Consider the following 18,332-nt stretch of genomic DNA (forward strand, 5'->3'; position numbering starts at 1 on the left):
CTGCTTGCTTAGCGTGTACCACTTCCTCCCGATTCGGCATATATCTGGCTCGATCATGTACACGACCCCATCAGCTTAACATGTCTTGGGTCTAAGTTAATAATGATTCTATCAGCCCAATGTTTCGTTCTGAGATTCAATGTAGTTTAGATCAGTGTAGATCACTATAAACTCATGACGTCATTAAGAGAGATTAAAAACTGAGGTGACAGTTAATCTAAAATGTACCTTTTCTGACTTTACTTTTACATTATATGTCTATTTCCCCTGGCATGCCAATAAACCTGACATTCTATGTCTATTTCCCCTGGCATGCCAATAAACCTGACATTCTATGTCTATTTCCCCTGGCATGCCAATAAACCTGACATTCTATGTCTATTTCCCCTGGCATGCCAATAAACCTGACATTCTATGTCTATTTCCCCTGGCATGCCAATAAACCTGACATTCTATGTATATTTCCCCTGGCATGCCAATAAACCTGACATTCTATGTCTATTTCCCCTGGCATGCCAATAAACCTGACATTCTATGTATATTTCCCCTGGCATGCCAATAAACCTGACATTCTATGTCTATTTCCCCTGGCATGCCAATAAACCTGACATTCTATGTCTATTTCCCCTGGCATGCCAATACACCTGACATTCTATGTATATTTCCCCCGTCATGCCAATAAACCTGACATTCATTTGTACCCTCCCATTCTTCCAGGTGCTTGTGCAGACTGAAAAATCACGTAATACTCTCATCGTTAATGGTCCCATGCAGAACGTTGTGGAGAACGTTGTACAAGGACGACTCCACAGGCTACCAAAGGCTGTGATGGACGTCCCCAGTCTGGTTCCCCTGGTCACCAAAGAAGTTTGAAAGCGTGTCAAGCCATTTGAATTCAACTCCATGCTGCGACAGACCACTCCTTCCGCTCTCAAAGACTTTTAGTCGGGGGACAAGGTTTTAGAAGAATGGAGGACAACCGCTCCCACTTTCATGAGTTCCCTGGAGACGGCAAGCCCATTGGAAAGAGACAGAACAAGAAGACACTAAGAGCACAATGGTCATGGCTGGAGAGAGCCTTCTCAGGGTGCCGCAATGTATGGGAACTTTATTGTGCTGCATCAGGGTAATGCAGAGGAAGGATGCCACCGTCGGCTTGCTAGACTTGGCATCTGTCAGCAGGCAGAGCACAGGTAGCTTAGTGGTTAAGAGCGTTGTGCCAGTAACCGAAAGGTCGCCGGTTCTAATCCCCGAGCCGACTAGGTGAAAAATCTGTCGATGTGCCCTTGAGCGAGGCACTTAACCCTAATTGCTCCTGTAAGTCGCTCTGGATAAGAGCGTCTGCTAAATGACTAAAATGTTATGTAAATATAAGAAGCTTAAAGTAATGTAACCCGATTCAACGATCAACGTGTCATCAAGATCTGTACAAATCTCACTTAGTCGTGTTCAATCTGTACAATTATTTTAATTGGTATAAATATTGACATGAGGAAGGACATGCCCACAGCCAGTAGTGTGATTTAGTGAAACACGTTAAGGAGTGTTGTTGTCCATAACAACATAAAACATACTGCAGAACAACACTGGAGTCATTTTCTTTGTTGAATTAAGTTTCCTTTTTTCTTATCAGAAATGATCAGGCAAATATATCAATGTTTCTGTTTGTTCCTTGTCATGAAAAATTAAATTATAAAACTAATTAATTGTTTAAAGAATAACAAGAAAACAATTCAATCAAACAATTGATTTCCTTAGTATTAACACAACGTACATTTACAATAAGGACAAGAAAGGGGATTAAAACATCACTAACCACTGTTTTTATTTCAATAAATTACATATTTATAGAAACCTATTTTAGTAGTGTGCTTAGTAGTACCATAGTAATATAGGATTTGTGTACACATACGTGTGCATATATTACATGTATGTATCTTAACATACAGTATTATATGTATGTAACTTAACATACAGTATTATATTACGTGTGTATCTTAACATACAGTATTATTTTACATGTATGTAACTTAACATACAGTATTACATGTATGTAACCTAACATACAGTATGATATTACATGTGTATTAAATGACACATACAGTACACCTCACATGCATATCAGACACACAAATTCAGCAGTAATCACACTGCCTATCTGAGAGCTAGACTCCCCTTTCTTACTTATTTAACTCTTAAGGATTTTTGAACACATCGTTCCATGGTTTTATTGTTCCATAGAACCAAACAGAAGACAGCCAGCTGCTCTTTATCCCCAAACAAAAATAGTAAAATACAAGACAGAGAAAACCAACCAACCAACCAAGACAGTTAACCAGAGGGGTATCCTACGAAGCAAGCTAGATCTACTCGGGGTCTTCTAAAGCTAGCCAGCTTCAGTTAGCTTCACATTCCAGGTCAGGCTTCATCCGTACTAGGACGGTGGATATTGCTCGTCCGCCTGCCCCCAACTCTAGCAGGCTTGTAACTGCGCCTGCATTGTCGCTCATGGCTTTAGTCGAACGGCGAACTGAACTCTTCATTGAGACGATGCTGAAACATCAATCCATGGGCGAGTCAGTGACACATTTTCATTTGTGCCGAAATCAAAATGAAAGAAAAGTTATTTTGTTAATTCATCAGGCTATGGTGTGAAATATGCTTTTAGAAGTGTTGTCTTTATTTGATCAGTTATCCTTAATGCCTTCTTTATTTTATAACTTTTCATTAAGGCTGTCTGTGGTGTGCTTATCAATGCACAACAACCACAAGCACCTTCATACAAAAGTCATACAAAAGTGTTTCTGTGGGTGAAGTTTAAAATGCATTCTGCCATTACTAAATGTGTAATGTGATATATTTTAACATGACAATTTTTTGACACACAAAAAATAAAATATTGAATCAGTCGTCTTCCTCAAATGGAGGGGATGATGACGCAATCTTTGCGAGAGGGAAGGAATCTGATTTCGTTGGTCCTCAACTCACGGCTCAGTCATTTCATTCAGGGTAAGTGGAGTTACCCGTGAGTTAGCCTGCCACGGAGCAGGTTAGTTCAGGAGGATTTGTTGCCATAGAAATTGACCTGGCTAAAAGGTGAGCCACTTTCGTATGACCGGTTATCCCGAGTTGAACTCAAGAGTTTGACCAAAGTGTTACCTCGCTATCTCCTCAAACCTGCTTCGTAGGATACCCCTCAGGGTCCTGTTCATTAGGGAGCGTAATAAACAAAAACAAGTGTTTCTTATTGGACAAGTTCAGGTAATTTACCTCCCTGTTTCAGTCAGTTTTGTTCCATTTTGTGCCTACTGTAATGTGATGCATTCACAGCATTCAACCCAGTCCCAGACATCGGGAACACGTGTTAACGTGACGTCACTATGTTCTGACTGAGTAAGCCAATCCTCCAGTCCAAGCCATGATTACAGGTAGTGAAGAAAATAAACTACTGGCAGCGAGGCAGCAAATGAAGACCAATTAAAATACCAAAAGGTGCAGAGGCCAGGACAAGACCCTAGCTGTCTGGCCCTGACTGATGGACAGCAGCGTTGGGGTCAATTCCATTTCAATTCCAGTCAATCCAAAAAGTTAACTAAATTCCAATTCCACATTTTCCTGATTGAAAAGCAGTGAAGAGAATTGGAATTTCAGTTTACTTCTTGAATTGCTGGACAGGTTTGAAACGTCCGTCTGTCCACATGAAGCAGTCTTGAATTAGTAGCAAACTGACGCTGACTGCAGAAAAGCCCCGAGCTAGAGTTCCATCAATGTCTGGCTTTCACTTAGCCTGGAAACCAATCTGAATAGTGAAACAGTGCGATACGATATTCAGTGTGGGTTCCAGGCTAGCTTTTACTGGCCTTACAGTACACCAGTTCAGTTCCCTATACAAGCACAGGGGATGACCCACACACAAAGCTATGATGACATGGTACACACATGGCCAAACCATGATGACATGGTACACACATGGCCAAACCATGATGACATGGTACACACATGGCCAAACCATGATGACATGGTACACACATGGCCAAACCATGATGACATGGTACACACATGGCCAAACCATGATGACATGGTACACACATGGCCAAACCATGAGATATCTGAGTCATGTAAAGGGATGCCCCTCTCCTTCCCCCTTTAGAAAAGGTGTTGCTTGTTTGATTTCCACAGTGACTTAACACACTACAGTGCATCATCATAACAGTGCTTTAGCCGTATTTATCTTGGTATTACTGAGGTTAGTGAAAGTGTACCACAATCCTCACAAAGTAAAACACTTCACATGGGTTACTCTGCCCGGCAGACAACAGTCTTCTTTAGACAGACGGTCTTGGCTGATATCAGATATATTGAGATGACAGGCAGGTACCATGCACCTGTCATTCATTGGGAGTTTAGTTTCTCATATAAAAATAAAGTCTTTGTCGGCCTCTTCTCCAGATTGGGAAGACTTTCCCCCCGGTCCCTTGTCTCTGTCAGGGTTGGGGGATTGGTCCTTGGGTTTGGAGCCGTTGTCCTCAGAGTTGTGGCGGTGGGGGCTCTGGTGTTTGGCAGGGTCTGATACTGAGCCTGGTTTCACTGCTGAGGAGAAGAAGACATGATCTGGTTATGAGGATGAACAGCAGAGGGTGCCAAAAACAACCTTATCTGAAAACTAACCAGTTTATTTCTGTTTTGATCTCGATCTCTACCTCATCTGTGCTAAAAATGAGTAAAAATAACACTTCTAGACAGTAACTTGTGAAAGACGAATCAATCAAACACATTTTCTAAAGAAAAGCAAGCACATTTTCCAACTGGCACCAAGACATGTTCCAAAAATATGAACATATTCCATGTGAAGCCCAGATAACTTTCTGCCTCAGGTGCCAGGTGGAAAAAAGGTCAATAGGCAGCATGGGTAGATTCATTTTGGTAAGCTTCCTTCAAATTATAAGTGTTTTGGTAAGCTTCCTTCAGTTATAAGTGATCACTATCAATGAAATCATTTCCAGAAACTCCAATAATGAATCTCACTGCAGTCTGACCTGCACTATGGGACAAGATAGAGCTCATGAAAGGTACAAGTGAGAGAGGAGGAGGGAAAGGGGGAACTTCTTCTAACCAGTACAGGGGAGGGCCTTCCTGCTCTCGTGCTCGCCCACTTCCTGTTCGGTGCTGGTAGGTGATTGGCGGGCGTGTCGGGCTCTGACGGCTGTGATTGGCCTGTCAGCTTCCTGATCAGAGTCAAACACGCTACCGTCTTCTGTTGGGACATTCACTGGGGAGAGGGTGGTGGGAGGGAGGCTGGTCTTTAGTGCTCGTTGATCAATTAGCCATTCAATCAGTCACAGGGCCAATCCGTTTGGGGTATAGTTATTCATTCTAATTAGTCTTTTAGCACATCTTGGATGCTAAAAATATTATACAAGTAGACAATGTGTGGTTAATATTTGATGGAGTTTGTAAAGAATGAGCATCAATAACATATCAATAACATATTGATAGATTCAATCTTCAGCCATAATTTCAATCTTCTCACTAGCACAGTGTGGTCTGTGGTGCCCTCAGTGACTGTTCATAGGAGTAATGTTGCTGTGTAGTAGAGTGTGTAGTGGAGTGTGTTATAGAGTGTGTAGTGGAGTGTGTAGTAGAGTTTGTTATATAGTGTAGTAGTGTGTTATAGAGTGTGTAGTAGTGTGTAGTAGAGTGTGTAGTAGAGAGTGTTATAGAGTGTGTTATAGTGTGTTATAGTGTGTTATAGAGTGTGTAGTAGAGAGTGTTATACAGTGTGTAGTAGAGTGTAGTAGTAGAGTGTGTTATAGAGTGTGTAGTAGAGTGCGTTACAGAGTGTGTAGTAGAGAGTGTAGTAGAGTGTGTTATAGAGTGTAGTAGAGTGTGTAGTAGAGAGTGTTATAGAGTGTGTAGTAGAGAGTGTAGTAGAGTGTAGTAGAGAGTGTTATAGTGTGTTATGGAGTGTGTAGTAGAGTGCGTAGTAGAGTGTAGTAGTAGAGTGTGTTATAGAGTGTGTAGTAGAGTGTGTAGTAGTAGAGTGTAGTAGAGTGTGTAGTAGTGTGTATTAGTGCGTAGTAGAGTGTGTTGGAGTGTGTTATAGAGAGTGTAGTAGAGTGTGTATTAGTGTGTAGTAGAGTGTGTTATAGAATGTGTAGTAGAGAGTGTAGTAGAGAGTGTTATAGTGTGTTATAGAGTGCGTAGTAGAGTGTGTTATAGAGTGTGTAGTAGAGTGTGTAGTAGAGTGTAGTAGTAGAGTGTAGTAGAGTGTGTAGTAGTGTGTATTAGTGCGTAGTAGAGTGTGTTGGAGTGTGTTATAGAGAGTGTAGTAGAGTGTGTATTAGTGTGTAGTAGAGTGTGTTATAGAATGTGTAGTAGAGAGTGTAGTAGAGAGTGTTATAGTGTGTTATAGAGTGCGTAGTAGAGTGTGTTATAGAGTGTGTAGTAGAGTGTAGTAGTAGAGTGTAGTAGAGTGTGTAGTAGTGTGTATTAGTGCGTAGTAGAGTGTGTTGGAGTGTGTTATAGAGAGTGTAGTAGAGTGTGTATTAGTGTGTAGTAGAGTGTGTTATAGAATGTGTAGTAGAGAGTGTAGTAGAGAGTGTTATAGTGTGTTATAGAGTGCGTAGTAGAGTGTGTTATAGAGTGTGTTATAGAGTGTAGTAGAGTGTGTAGTAGAGTGTGTAGTAGTGTGTATTAGTGCGTAGTAGAGTGTGTTGGAGTGTGTTATAGAGAGTGTAGTAGAGTGTGTATTAGTGTGTAGTAGAGTGTGTTATAGAATGTGTAGTAGAGAGTGTAGTAGAGAGTGTTATAGTGTGTTATAGAGTGCGTAGTAGAGTGTGTTATAGAGTGTGTTATAGAGTGTAGTAGAGTGTGTAGTAGAGTGTGTAGTAGTGTGTATTAGTGCGTAGTAGAGTGTGTTGGAGTGTGTTATAGAGAGTGTAGTAGAGTGTGTATTAGTGCGTAGTAGAGTGTGTATTAGTGTGTAGTAGAGTGTGTTATAGAGAGTGTAGTAGAGTGTGTATTAGTGCGTAGTAGAGTGTGTATTAGTGCGTAGTAGAGTGTGTATTAGTGCGTAGTAGAGTGTGTATTAGTGTGTAGTAAAGTGTGTTGTAGCCATTTCTAGAGAGATAACACTAATCCATGGAGATAATACCAAATGAGATAGAGAAGCTTCATTAATACATTACAGCTGGTGTAGTAGATTTGATAAGAATGTTGGCCAGTGCTAGTGAGGAAATCCACAGAGATAAATCCTAGCTTATCTATGAGGAAAACCGTAATCAATGAAGGATAATGATATCTATCTACAATACAAAGGCTAAGTCCAAAATGGCACTCTGTCTGGCCAGAAGTAGCGCTATCTAGGGAATAGAATGCAGACAGAGTAGTTTATGGAGAAAGAGAGAGGAGTTGGAACATTGACTTGTGGAATCTGGAAGGCAACAGACATATTATGAGAGGGCACACACACACACAATCAGGGTGTACATGGAAAACACACTATACAGAACACAACACACAGACTGACACAAAGGTGGATTGAAACAAAACACAGCAGACTAACCAATGCAAAGTATGATTCAATGACAGCTTATGAGACTGTTCACTTGGAATAAGAGCAAATGGAATGGCAATCTTAGCAAAAAATGTTCAGATTTAGCTGTAACTGTTATTGTGCATTTTGTCAATGCAGTAATGATAATCTATTCTGGTGTCAGACACATCTCTCTCTCTCCCTACTAAGAGAATAGATACAGTTTGAGGGAAACCGAGGCCTGTGCTTCAGGGCTTAATAGCCCTGTCCTTCCAGGTTTTCTCAACCGCAGAGTGATGAACGAGACCTGGAAGTATGACAGCGCGAGACTTAGGTCTGTTCCTACCTGGATGGGTAAAGGTAACCTACCTGTCTGAGCAGAGGGGTTTTTGCTACTCCCCGCGCCCCCCAGTAGAAGACTGCCCTGCCCCTCCTTGTCCAAGGTGACCCTCTTCAGGCCGTGAGACAGCATTACCACCTTGGGAGACACATTCCCTCCAGGGGACTCACAGACCTCATCTGGCAGACAGGAAGACATCAGAACTACATCAAGGTTTCTATTGTCCCAAAACCAGGACAGGTGTGTGTCTAAATGTCCAGGTTAAGATTTATCATGTATTGTTGTTTATGTAGTTGATGACTGAGACAGGAAGCCAGATTAGTTGGCATCCTAGTTGAAGATCTGTGGTCTATTGAAAGGCTGAAGGTGTCCAGCCTCATGCCCCAGAATAGACTAGAACACTAACACTAGATCTTTAACAGCTTTAACATCCAGGGACTAGATAGTGTCCCAGTAGCCCTCCTCAGGGCAGAAGTCCACACCCAGTGAACCCAGTCTATGGTCCTGGCAGGTGGTGATTCTCCATACTCTAAACAGACAAGGCCACTGCTTTCTGCTCCCAGTGATCAAACATGACCTCATTTATTCAGCTTTGTTGTCTCCAGCCACGTTTGGATGTGTGTAGATACCTCAGACTGTACCTATGCTCCTGGCTGTCCACTATCCCATAGGAATAAAACAAGAATACAGTATAAATCTGTATTATGTCAATGCTCCATACTCTACCAACAGGGTCTAAAATTAACACCCGCCACCTGCCAAATGCGGGTCGATTTTGGCATTGGCGGGTAAGATGTCCATTTCACCATCCACGTTGGCGGGTGGTCGGCTCCACAGTGCGAGCATTTCACTCGCATATGTGAATAATTTTAAAAAAATTATTCAACATACCACATTAGTTACTTCTTACTAGTAATACATTTACTGTTTTAGAAACATTACAAAGCATGCATATCCGTTTTTTAGTGTTTTGTTGGTGTAATTTTAGAGCAAATTTTTTTGGGGGCTGGTAAAAAATCTGAGTGGCTGGTCAATCTTTTAATCTACCTGCCACAGTGGCTGGTGGACCAAAAGGTAAATGTTATGCCCTGTCTACCAGTTCTCCTGGCTGTTATCCATACTAACGGAAGGATACAAGAATATCCAGTATATCTGTAGATGTAATGCTCCATTACATTGATTTTTTTTTACATTTTAGTAGACACTCTTATCCAGAGCGACTTACAGTTAGTGCATACATTATAAAAAAAAAAAAAAAATCATACTGGCCCCCCGTGGGAAACGAACCCACAACCCTGGCATTGCAAACGCCATGCTCTACCAACTGAGCTACATCCCTGCCGGCCATTCCCTCCCCTACCCTGGACGACGCTGGGCCAATTGTGCGCCGCCCCATGTGTCTCCCGGTCGCGGCCAGCTACGACAGAGCCTGGATTCGAACCAGGATCTCTAGTGGCACAGCTAGCACTGCGATGCAGCGCCTTAGACCACTGCGCCACTCGGGAGGCCTCCATATTATAGGCTTACCTATACTCCTGCTACTGCTGGTGCGCGGCTTCTGAGGGATGGAGGGTCGGGCAGCGAGGGCTGGCTTGGTGCCCTGAGGAGGGGGCTTGGGACTGGAGCTGGAGGTGGTGCGGTTCCTAGGGACCGTCTCTGGCTTGGCCTCCCCACCTCGAGGGCTCTTCTCTGGGGAGCCGACCACCACCACCCCCTCTGCCTTAGAGCCACCTGGAGACCTGCTCTCTGTTGGGGTAGGCTGGCCCTTCACTGCTCACACACACACACACACACACATAGTCAGGCAGACAGGCGCACACAGATGCACACGCAGGCAGAAACACACACAGGGCCATCCATTCATGGCAACAAGTCACACAAATGATTCACAAAATCTGTGGTTCAGGTAAAATAGCCTCCCACGCCTTATGAATCCCACTCTGTAAACGTTAACAGTAGAGATGAACTCACCGCTGGCACTGCTGTCTGGTCTGTCTGGACTGGACGACTGGTCATACTGGTCCTGGAGGAGACAGACAGACAACCATGGGTTCAGTCACAGCATCCACTATAGACCGACCTATAGACCGACCGAGAGCATCCTGACTGGTTGCATCGCCGCCTGGTGTGGCGGCTGCTCGGCATCCGGCCGTAAGGCGCTACAGAGGGTAGCGCGTACGGCCCAGTACATCACTGGGGGCCGAGCTCCCTGCCCTCCAGGACCTCTATACCAGACGGTGTCAGAGGAAGGCCCCAAAAATTGTGAAAGACTCCTACCCCCAAGCCATAAGACTGCTGAACAATTAATCAAATGGCCACCCGGACTATTTACATTGCCCTCCCCATTGCTACTCGCTGTTTACTATCTGTCACTAGTCACTTTACCCCTACCTACATTTACTTTAGCTTATTTAGTAGAAAAATGGTTTGGGGGTTGGTATTTTACCCCCTTTTTCGTGGTATCCAATTGGTAGTTACAGTCTTGTCCCATCGCTGCAACTGCCGTATGGACATGGGAGAGGCGAAGGTCGAGAGTCGTGCGTCCTCCGAAACACAACCCAACCGAGCCACACTGCTTCTTGACACAGTGCCCGCTTAACCCGGAAGCCAGCAGCACCAATGTGCCAGAGGAAACACCGTACACCTGGCGACCGAGTCAGCGTGCACTGCGCCCGGCCCGCCACAGGAGTCACTAGTGCGCGATGGGACAAGAACATCCCTGCCGGCCAAACCCTCCCCTACCCTGGAACAATTGTGCGCCGCCCCATGAGTCTCCCGGTCACGGCCGGCTACGACAGAGCCTGGAATCTAACCAGGATCTCTAGTGGCACAGCTAGCACTGCGATGGAGTGCCTTAGACCACTGCGCCACTCGGGAGGCCCCGGTAAATATTTTCTTAATTATATTTCTTGAACTGCATTGTTGGTTAAGGGCTTGTAAGTAAGCATTTCACAGTAAGATCTACACCTGTTGTATTCGGCGCATGTGGCAAATACAATTTGATCTGATTCGATTAATACTGTATCAACAGTCTGATTCTGGTTGCTGTCATTATTCAGTCAGTCATTATCACAGAGTCGGCCATTGTGATGAAGGTGCCCAACTAATCTGTGGAAGTTACTATCTCCTTTCTACTTGGCGTCCCAACTAGCTCCTAGAATACAATATGTGTTGTGCTATATTTATGTCCAGCAGCAGGTGGCGCTGTAGTGTCACACATTTACTAGGGGCTGAGGTCCAGCTCTTTAGCTCAGCACCAGCCCCACCGCCAACAGACGGGAGAGGCAGGGCTTTGGCCCCGGTGATACAAGGTCAGAGAAAGCCCTGGACCTCCTGCTGCAAAACAACATGAACCTCCTATTCACACACACACAGTAGGGACCTGTATTCCAAAGTGAAACGGGGACACTCAAGTTGACCAAAATATGCAATTTTAGCAGACGCTTTTATCCAAAGCGACTTACAGTCACGCGTGCATACATTTTTTACATATGGGCGGTCCCGGGGATCGAACCCACTACCCTGGCGTTACAAGCGTACATGCTCTGCAAGCTGAGCTACAGAGGACCAAACATTACACACGTCGTCGTCCATTACAGCCCTGGAGTGACACTGATACCCCTGTGAGGAACTGATGTGGTTGGCAGTTTCTGACGCGTGGTAAAGGAGTTTAACACAGGCAACATGACAGTAAAACTGAAAGCATCCGAATCCTGCTGTGAAGCATGACAAGGGAAAAGCCTCTGAATCCTGCTGTGAAGCATGACAAGGGAAAAGCCTCCTCCATTCTGAACATCAAGGTTGTTTTAGGAATTTACTATGCCTCACTTTAAAATGTTCACTGGCTTTACTGGAACCCAGTTAACTGAATGTCCCTGAAGTTACCACACACACACACACACACACAAACACACACACACACACCACTCTACACCACTCTACACCAGGACAGAGAGGGTACCACACATAAAGCTTTGTCATTATGGGGTATTGTGTGTAGATTGATGTGGGAAAAAAAATATTTAATCAATTTTAGAATAAGGCTGTAATGTAACAAAATGTGGAAAAAGTCAAGGGGTCTGAATACTTTCCGAATGCAGTGACTTTTTCCACATTTTGTTTTTTTCCCTCGTCAATCTACACACATTACCTCTTTTTTTTGTTTGTTGCAAATGTAATAATAAAAAAAAACATTTACATAAGTATGTGACAGTGGGCCTGAAGCAGTAAGATATGACAGTGGGCCTGAAGCAGTAAGATATGACAGTGGGCCTGAAGCAGTAAGATATGACAGTGGGACTGAAGCAGTAAGATATGACAGTGGGACTGAAGCAGTAATATATGACAGTGGGGCCTGAAGCAGTAAGATATGACAGTGGGCCTGAAGCAGTAAGATATGACAGTGGGCCTGAAGCAGTAAGATATGACAGTGGGCCTGAAGCAGTAAGATATGACAGTGGGCCTGAAGCAGTAAGATATGACAGTGGGCCTGAAGCAGTAAGATATGACAGTGGGGCCTGAAGCAGTAAGATATGACAGTGGGCCTGAAGCAGTAAGATATGACAGTGGGCCTGAAGCAGTAAGATATGACAGTGGGCCTGAAGCAGTAAGATATGACAGTGGGCCTGAAGTAGTAAGATATGACAGTGGGCCTGAAGCAGTAAGATATGACAGTGGGCCTGAAGCAGTAAGATATGACAGTGGGGCCTGAAGCAGTAAGATATGACAGTGGGCCTGAAGCAGTAAGATATGACAGTGGGCCTGAAGCAGTAAGATATGACAGTGGGCATGAAGCAGTAAGATATGACAGTGGGGCCTGAAGCAGTAAGATATGACAGTGGGCCTGAAGCAGTAAGATGTGACAGTGGGCATGAAGCAGTAAGATATGACAGTGGGCCTGAAGCAGTAAGATGTGACAGTGGGCATGAAGCAGTAAGATATGACAGTGGGCCTGAAGCAGTAAGATATGACAGTGGGCCTGAAGCAGTATGATATGACAGTGGGCCTGACAGATGTAGTTACAGTAATATATAACTTTTCATTCACCAGTACTGACCTTATGTGATCCGAAGGCCCGTCTCTCCTGCTTGGCCTTCATCTCCGCCAGGAGTCCAGTCCCCATCACCTGCACCCCGTAGCGCCTCCCCCCCTGGGGACTACCCTTACTGTCCCCCTCCGACACCTCATCCATGGAATCTGGGGTCCGTAGCTCCTCAGACCGGTCTGAGCTGCTGCTGCAGTCCAGGGGCTGGGTGAGTTGGCTGGGATGGGTGGGCTGGGTCTTGGCCTCTTTGACCTTGGTTGGTGGTTCTGGAGCTTGGCTCTTCAGGGAGGCCTTAGGGGAGGAAGGCTCCTCTGGGACGGTGGTTATTGGAGCTGGGGTTAGGGCTGGAGCTGGGGTTAGGGCTGGGGCTGGGGTTAGGGCTGGGGCTGGGGTAGAATGGTTCTTCTCTGACTTGTCTTTGTCTGAAGACTTGGAGGTGCGAGACTTGATGAGGTTGAGGAAACCTCTACTCCTCTTCTTCTCTCCATCCTGGGAGTCTGAACTCTTTAGAGAACGTCTGAGAGGGGGAGGGAGGGGGGAGAGAAAGAGAGAGAGAAATAAAGGGTGGGAGTGAGAGGAGGGGAGAGAGAGAGGGAGGGAGGGAGGGAGAGAGGGAGTAGAGAGAGGGAGGGAGGGAGGGAGGGAGAAAGGGGGGAGTGAGAGAGAGAGAGAAGGAGGGGGAGAGAGAGCGAGAGAGAGAGGGGGGAGTGAGAGAAGGGGGGGAGAGAGAGAGGAGGGGGAGAGAGAGAGAGGGGGGGGTGAGAGAGAGAGGAGGGGGAGTGAGAGAGGGAGATAAAGGGGGGAGTGAGAGAGAGAGGGAGAGAGAGAGTTAACCGTTTCAATATAAACATGGCAGAAAGAGCAAGAAGAAAAGTCATTTTTCATAATGATGAGTCGTAGTGATGAGTCGTAATGCTTACTTGGAGTCCATCTTGGTGACTTTCTTGGAGAAGAACTCGTCCACCCCCTCATCAACCCTTCCATGCAGGCCGTTCTGCTCTCCATCATGAGACGTGGTGCTGCTGATTTGCTGTGAAGTAAAAAATACAGGGTTGTTATTACACCATACCAATACAGGGTTGTTATTACACCATACCAATACAGGGCTGTTATTACACCATACCAATACAGGGCTGTTATTACACCATACCAATACAGGGCTGTTATTACACCATACCAATACAGGGCTGTTATTACACCATACCAATACAGGGCTGTTATTACACCATACCAATACAGGGCTGTTATTACACCATACCAATACAGGGTTGTTATTACACCATACCAATACAGGGCTGTTATTACACCATACCAATACAGGGTTGTTATTACACCATACCAATACAGGGTTGTTATTACACCATACCAATACAGGGTTGTTATTACACCATACCAATACAGGGTTGTTTTTACACCATACCAATACAGGGCTGTTTTTACACCATACCAATACAGGGCTGTTATTACACCATACCAATACAGGGTTGTTATTACACCATACCAATACAGGGTTGGTATTACACCATACCAATACAGGGCTGTTATTACACCATACCAATACAGGGCTGTTATTACACCATACCAATACAGGGCTGTTATTACACCATACCAATACAGGGTTGTTATTACACCATACCAATACAGGGTTGTTATTACACCATACCAATACAGGGTTGTTATTACACCATACCAATACAGGGCTGTTATTACACCATACCAATACAGGGTTGTTATTACACCATACCAATACAGGGCTGTTATTACACCATACCAATACAGGGCTGTTATTACACCATACCAATACAGGGCTGTTATTACACCATACCAATACAGGGCTGTTATTACACCATACCAATACAGGGTTGTTATTACACCATACCAATACAGGGTTGTTATTACACCATACCACTACAGGGCTGTTATTACACCATACCAATACAGGGTTGTTATTACACCATACCAATACAGGGTTGTTATTACACCATACCAATACAGGGTTGTTATTACACCATACCAATACAGGGTTGTTATTACACCATACCAATACAGGGCTGTTATTACACCATACCAATACAGGGCTGTTATTACACCATACCAATACAGGGCTGTTATCACACCATACCAATACAGGGTTGTTATTACACCATACCAATACAGGGTTGTTATTACACCATACCAATACAGGGTTGTTATCACACCATACCAATACAGGGCTGTTATTACACCATACCAATACAGGGCTGTTATTACACCATACCAATATAGGGCTGTTATTACACCATACCAATACAGGGCTGTTATTACACCATACCAATACAGGGTTGTTATTACACCATACCAATACAGGGTTGGTATTACACCATACCAATACAGGGCTGTTATTACACCATACCAATACAGGGTTGTTATTACACCATACCAATACAGGGTTGGTATTACACCATACCAATACAGGGCTGTTATTACACCATACCAATACAGGGTTGTTATTACACCATACCAATACAGGGTTGGTATTACACCATACCAATACAGGGCTGTTATTACACCATACCAATACAGGGTTGTTATTACACCATACCAATACAGGGCTGTTATTACACCATACCAATACAGGGTTGTTATTACACCATACCAATACAGGGCTGTTATTACACCATACCAATACAGGGCTGTTATTACACCATACCAATACAGGGTAGTTATTACATCATACCAATACAGAAACTACTTCACAGGAAATCCAGTGACCACAGTTGTATAATAAAGTAAGAAAGGGCTAGTTGTGTGTTTGAGAACAAGAGTAAAACTTTGTTCTAAAATAAACAACATACTCACTCCAAAGTTCTTACTCTGGGGTTCTTGTTAGAACTAAATCATTGACATCTACCTTTACGCAGAGTGCTGTTCTGCTCATAGTTAGTTCTAGAACGTCAGTGGTGATACTCACTGGTATCTTACTGGACTGCATCTTCTTGTTCCTGCGAGGCCGTAGTTTGGTGAAGTGCTGCAGCTTCTTTGCCTCCTCTGAAGGCAGTTCTCCCATGGCCCCTGACGGTCTCTTCTCTAACCTAGAGAGGGTCGAGGCAGGGGAAGGTGCAGGAGCAGGGGGGTCCTCTGTGTGGATAGGAACATCTTCCAGGGCCTTGTCGAGGTCAAACTCCATCTCTACAAGGTCAGAGGTCACAGGTTATAGACAGGTCAGAGGATTACATACACGGTGAGATAATTATGAATAAGTAAGCATTTTGCAGCTTAGATGTATCATATTTAGTTAATTCGTAAACAAGTGTATTATCTTACTAGTAATACTATGTCATGAAACACTTCACAAAACTCATTTCTGCATTTATTAATTTATTCTTCTTGGTGAGTCTGCTATCTAAAACATAGTTATAAAAAATAAAAAAAAAGCAAAATCTTTGACAGAACCTAGAACTAGAGTTATCTTATCTAGTTCATTACTTATCAGCTTCTGGTACAAGCAGTAACACAACCACAATCTGTCATGGTCCACACGTCACTAAGTCCGTCCAATACTAGCTGATCTGTTTGGTAGAGGAGACTCACCAAAGGCGCGAGACACTGGACGGAGCATTCTACTGTGGATGCTTTTCCTCTTGGACTTGGGAGTCATCTGGAAAGAACACAGAAATTTACTCATAAGAGACGCCATAACTACTGTCACCAAAAAAACCTTCTGATATTCAGCGGGCACTCTTGCAGTAGACTGGGATGTCAATTTCAATCCACAGACACCAACACATTTCAATGAGTGAAATGTGTCAACGCCGCACTAGAATTCGGCACATCATTTCAATACTAGTTTGCATAAAAGATGAAGCGATCTTTATCTTGTTCGTTTTTTTCGGTTACCAAAACAAAAATGATCCTTTACTCCAGCATCAAACCTCTAATACTGAGAGGACGGACTACTAACTGACAGATGTGCAACCATAACTCTAACTGACATCACCAGCAACCTTTAAAAGTCCAGACCATTACCCTAAATCATATTTCACATCCCCACTCTTTCCACACTGAATGAGATAAAACATATTTCATAAGAGACAATACAAGGGTGAAACAATCACAGTATTCAAGGACAATAATAAAGCTTTCTGCTGGAGTTGTGATACACTTGGCCAGCTCTTTTTCACTGGAGAGAGAGAAAGAGAGAGAGCGAGAGAGAGCTATTGGTCAGTACCATCCAGATCTCCTTGGTTATTGCATCTTTCTGGATCTGAGCCCTTGGCACAAAACGACTTGTCATCACTATCTGTAATACAGTAACTGAGTGTGCCCCATCACCCCCAGAAGAAAGACTGTCCTATTTTCTATTGGATGTAAATCATAAATACAGTATAAACTAAATCATATATGGATGCTTTTCATGAAAATACCAGAGAGGGATATTTGACATACAGTGAGTGAACCGAATAAGTATTTCAGGTGACATTGTGACACTGTATATGACATCATGACCAGGTGAACATGGATCATGTGGTGTTCTAGCAGTGCAGTGTGGAATGATGCAATGAGGGAGGGGCTTTGCATCAGGAGTTTGACAAGCAAATACTTGTAACATCACAAGATATGATATCGAACTGCTTCAGGCCCACTGTCATATCTTACTGCTTCAGGCCCCACTGTCATATCTTACTGCTTCATGCCCACTGTCATATCTTACTGCTTCAGGCCCACTGTCATATCTTACTGCTTCAGGCCCACTGTCATATCTTACTGCTTCAGGCCCACTGTCATATCTTACTGCTTCAGGCCCACTGGCATATCTTACTGCTTCAGGCCCACTGGCATATCTTACTGCTTCATGCCCACTGTCATATCTTACTGCTTCAGGCCCCACTGTCATATCTTACTGCTTCAGGCCCCACTGTCATATCTTACTGCTTCAGGCCCACTGTCATATCTTACTGCTTCAGGCCCCACTGTCATATCTTACTGCTTCAGGCCCACTGTCATATCTTACTGCTTCAGGCCCCACTGTCATATCTTACTGCTTCAGGCCCCACTGTCATATCTTACTGCTTCAGGCCCCACTGTCATATCTTACTGCTTCATGCCCACTGTCATATCTTACTGCTTCAGGCCCACTGTCATATCTTACTGCTTCAGGCCCACTGTCATATCTTACTGCTTTTTCAGGCCCACTGTCATATCTTACTGCTTGTTCAGGCCCCACTGTCATATCTTACTGCTTCAGGCCCCACTGTCATATCTTACTGCTTCAGGCCCACTGTCATATCTTACTGCTTCAGGCCCACTGTCATATCATACTGCTTCAGGCCCCACTGTCATATCTTACTGCTTCAGGCCCCACTGTCATATCTTACTGCTTCAGGCCCACTGTCATATCTTACTGCTTCAGGCCCACTGTCATATCATACTGCTTC

At 44.1% G+C, this 18,332-nt stretch overlaps 1 protein-coding gene across 1 annotated transcript in view; it reads right to left on the bottom strand.

The window, feature by feature from the left end:
• Positions 1–4,411: 4,411 nt before the first annotated feature.
• LOC311139270 (F-actin-uncapping protein LRRC16A-like) overlaps positions 4,412–18,332 on the bottom strand; it is a gene marked incomplete at both ends in the record, with an annotated part of 56,474 nt that continues 42,553 nt past the window's right edge. The window contains 8 exons of the mRNA XM_084174159.1: positions 4,412–4,590; positions 7,904–8,053; positions 9,402–9,644; positions 9,855–9,897; positions 12,931–13,435; positions 13,839–13,948; positions 15,869–16,086; positions 16,489–16,555. Coding sequence (XP_084030285.1) covers positions 4,412–4,590; positions 7,904–8,053; positions 9,402–9,644; positions 9,855–9,897; positions 12,931–13,435; positions 13,839–13,948; positions 15,869–16,086; positions 16,489–16,555 — 1,515 coding nt within the window. The remainder of the gene's footprint in view (positions 4,591–7,903; positions 8,054–9,401; positions 9,645–9,854; positions 9,898–12,930; positions 13,436–13,838; positions 13,949–15,868; positions 16,087–16,488; positions 16,556–18,332) is intronic.

Source organism: Coregonus lavaretus (genome assembly GCF_964263955.1).
Source record: "Coregonus lavaretus genome assembly, chromosome: 13".
Lineage (NCBI taxonomy): Eukaryota > Metazoa > Chordata > Actinopteri > Salmoniformes > Salmonidae > Coregonus > Coregonus lavaretus.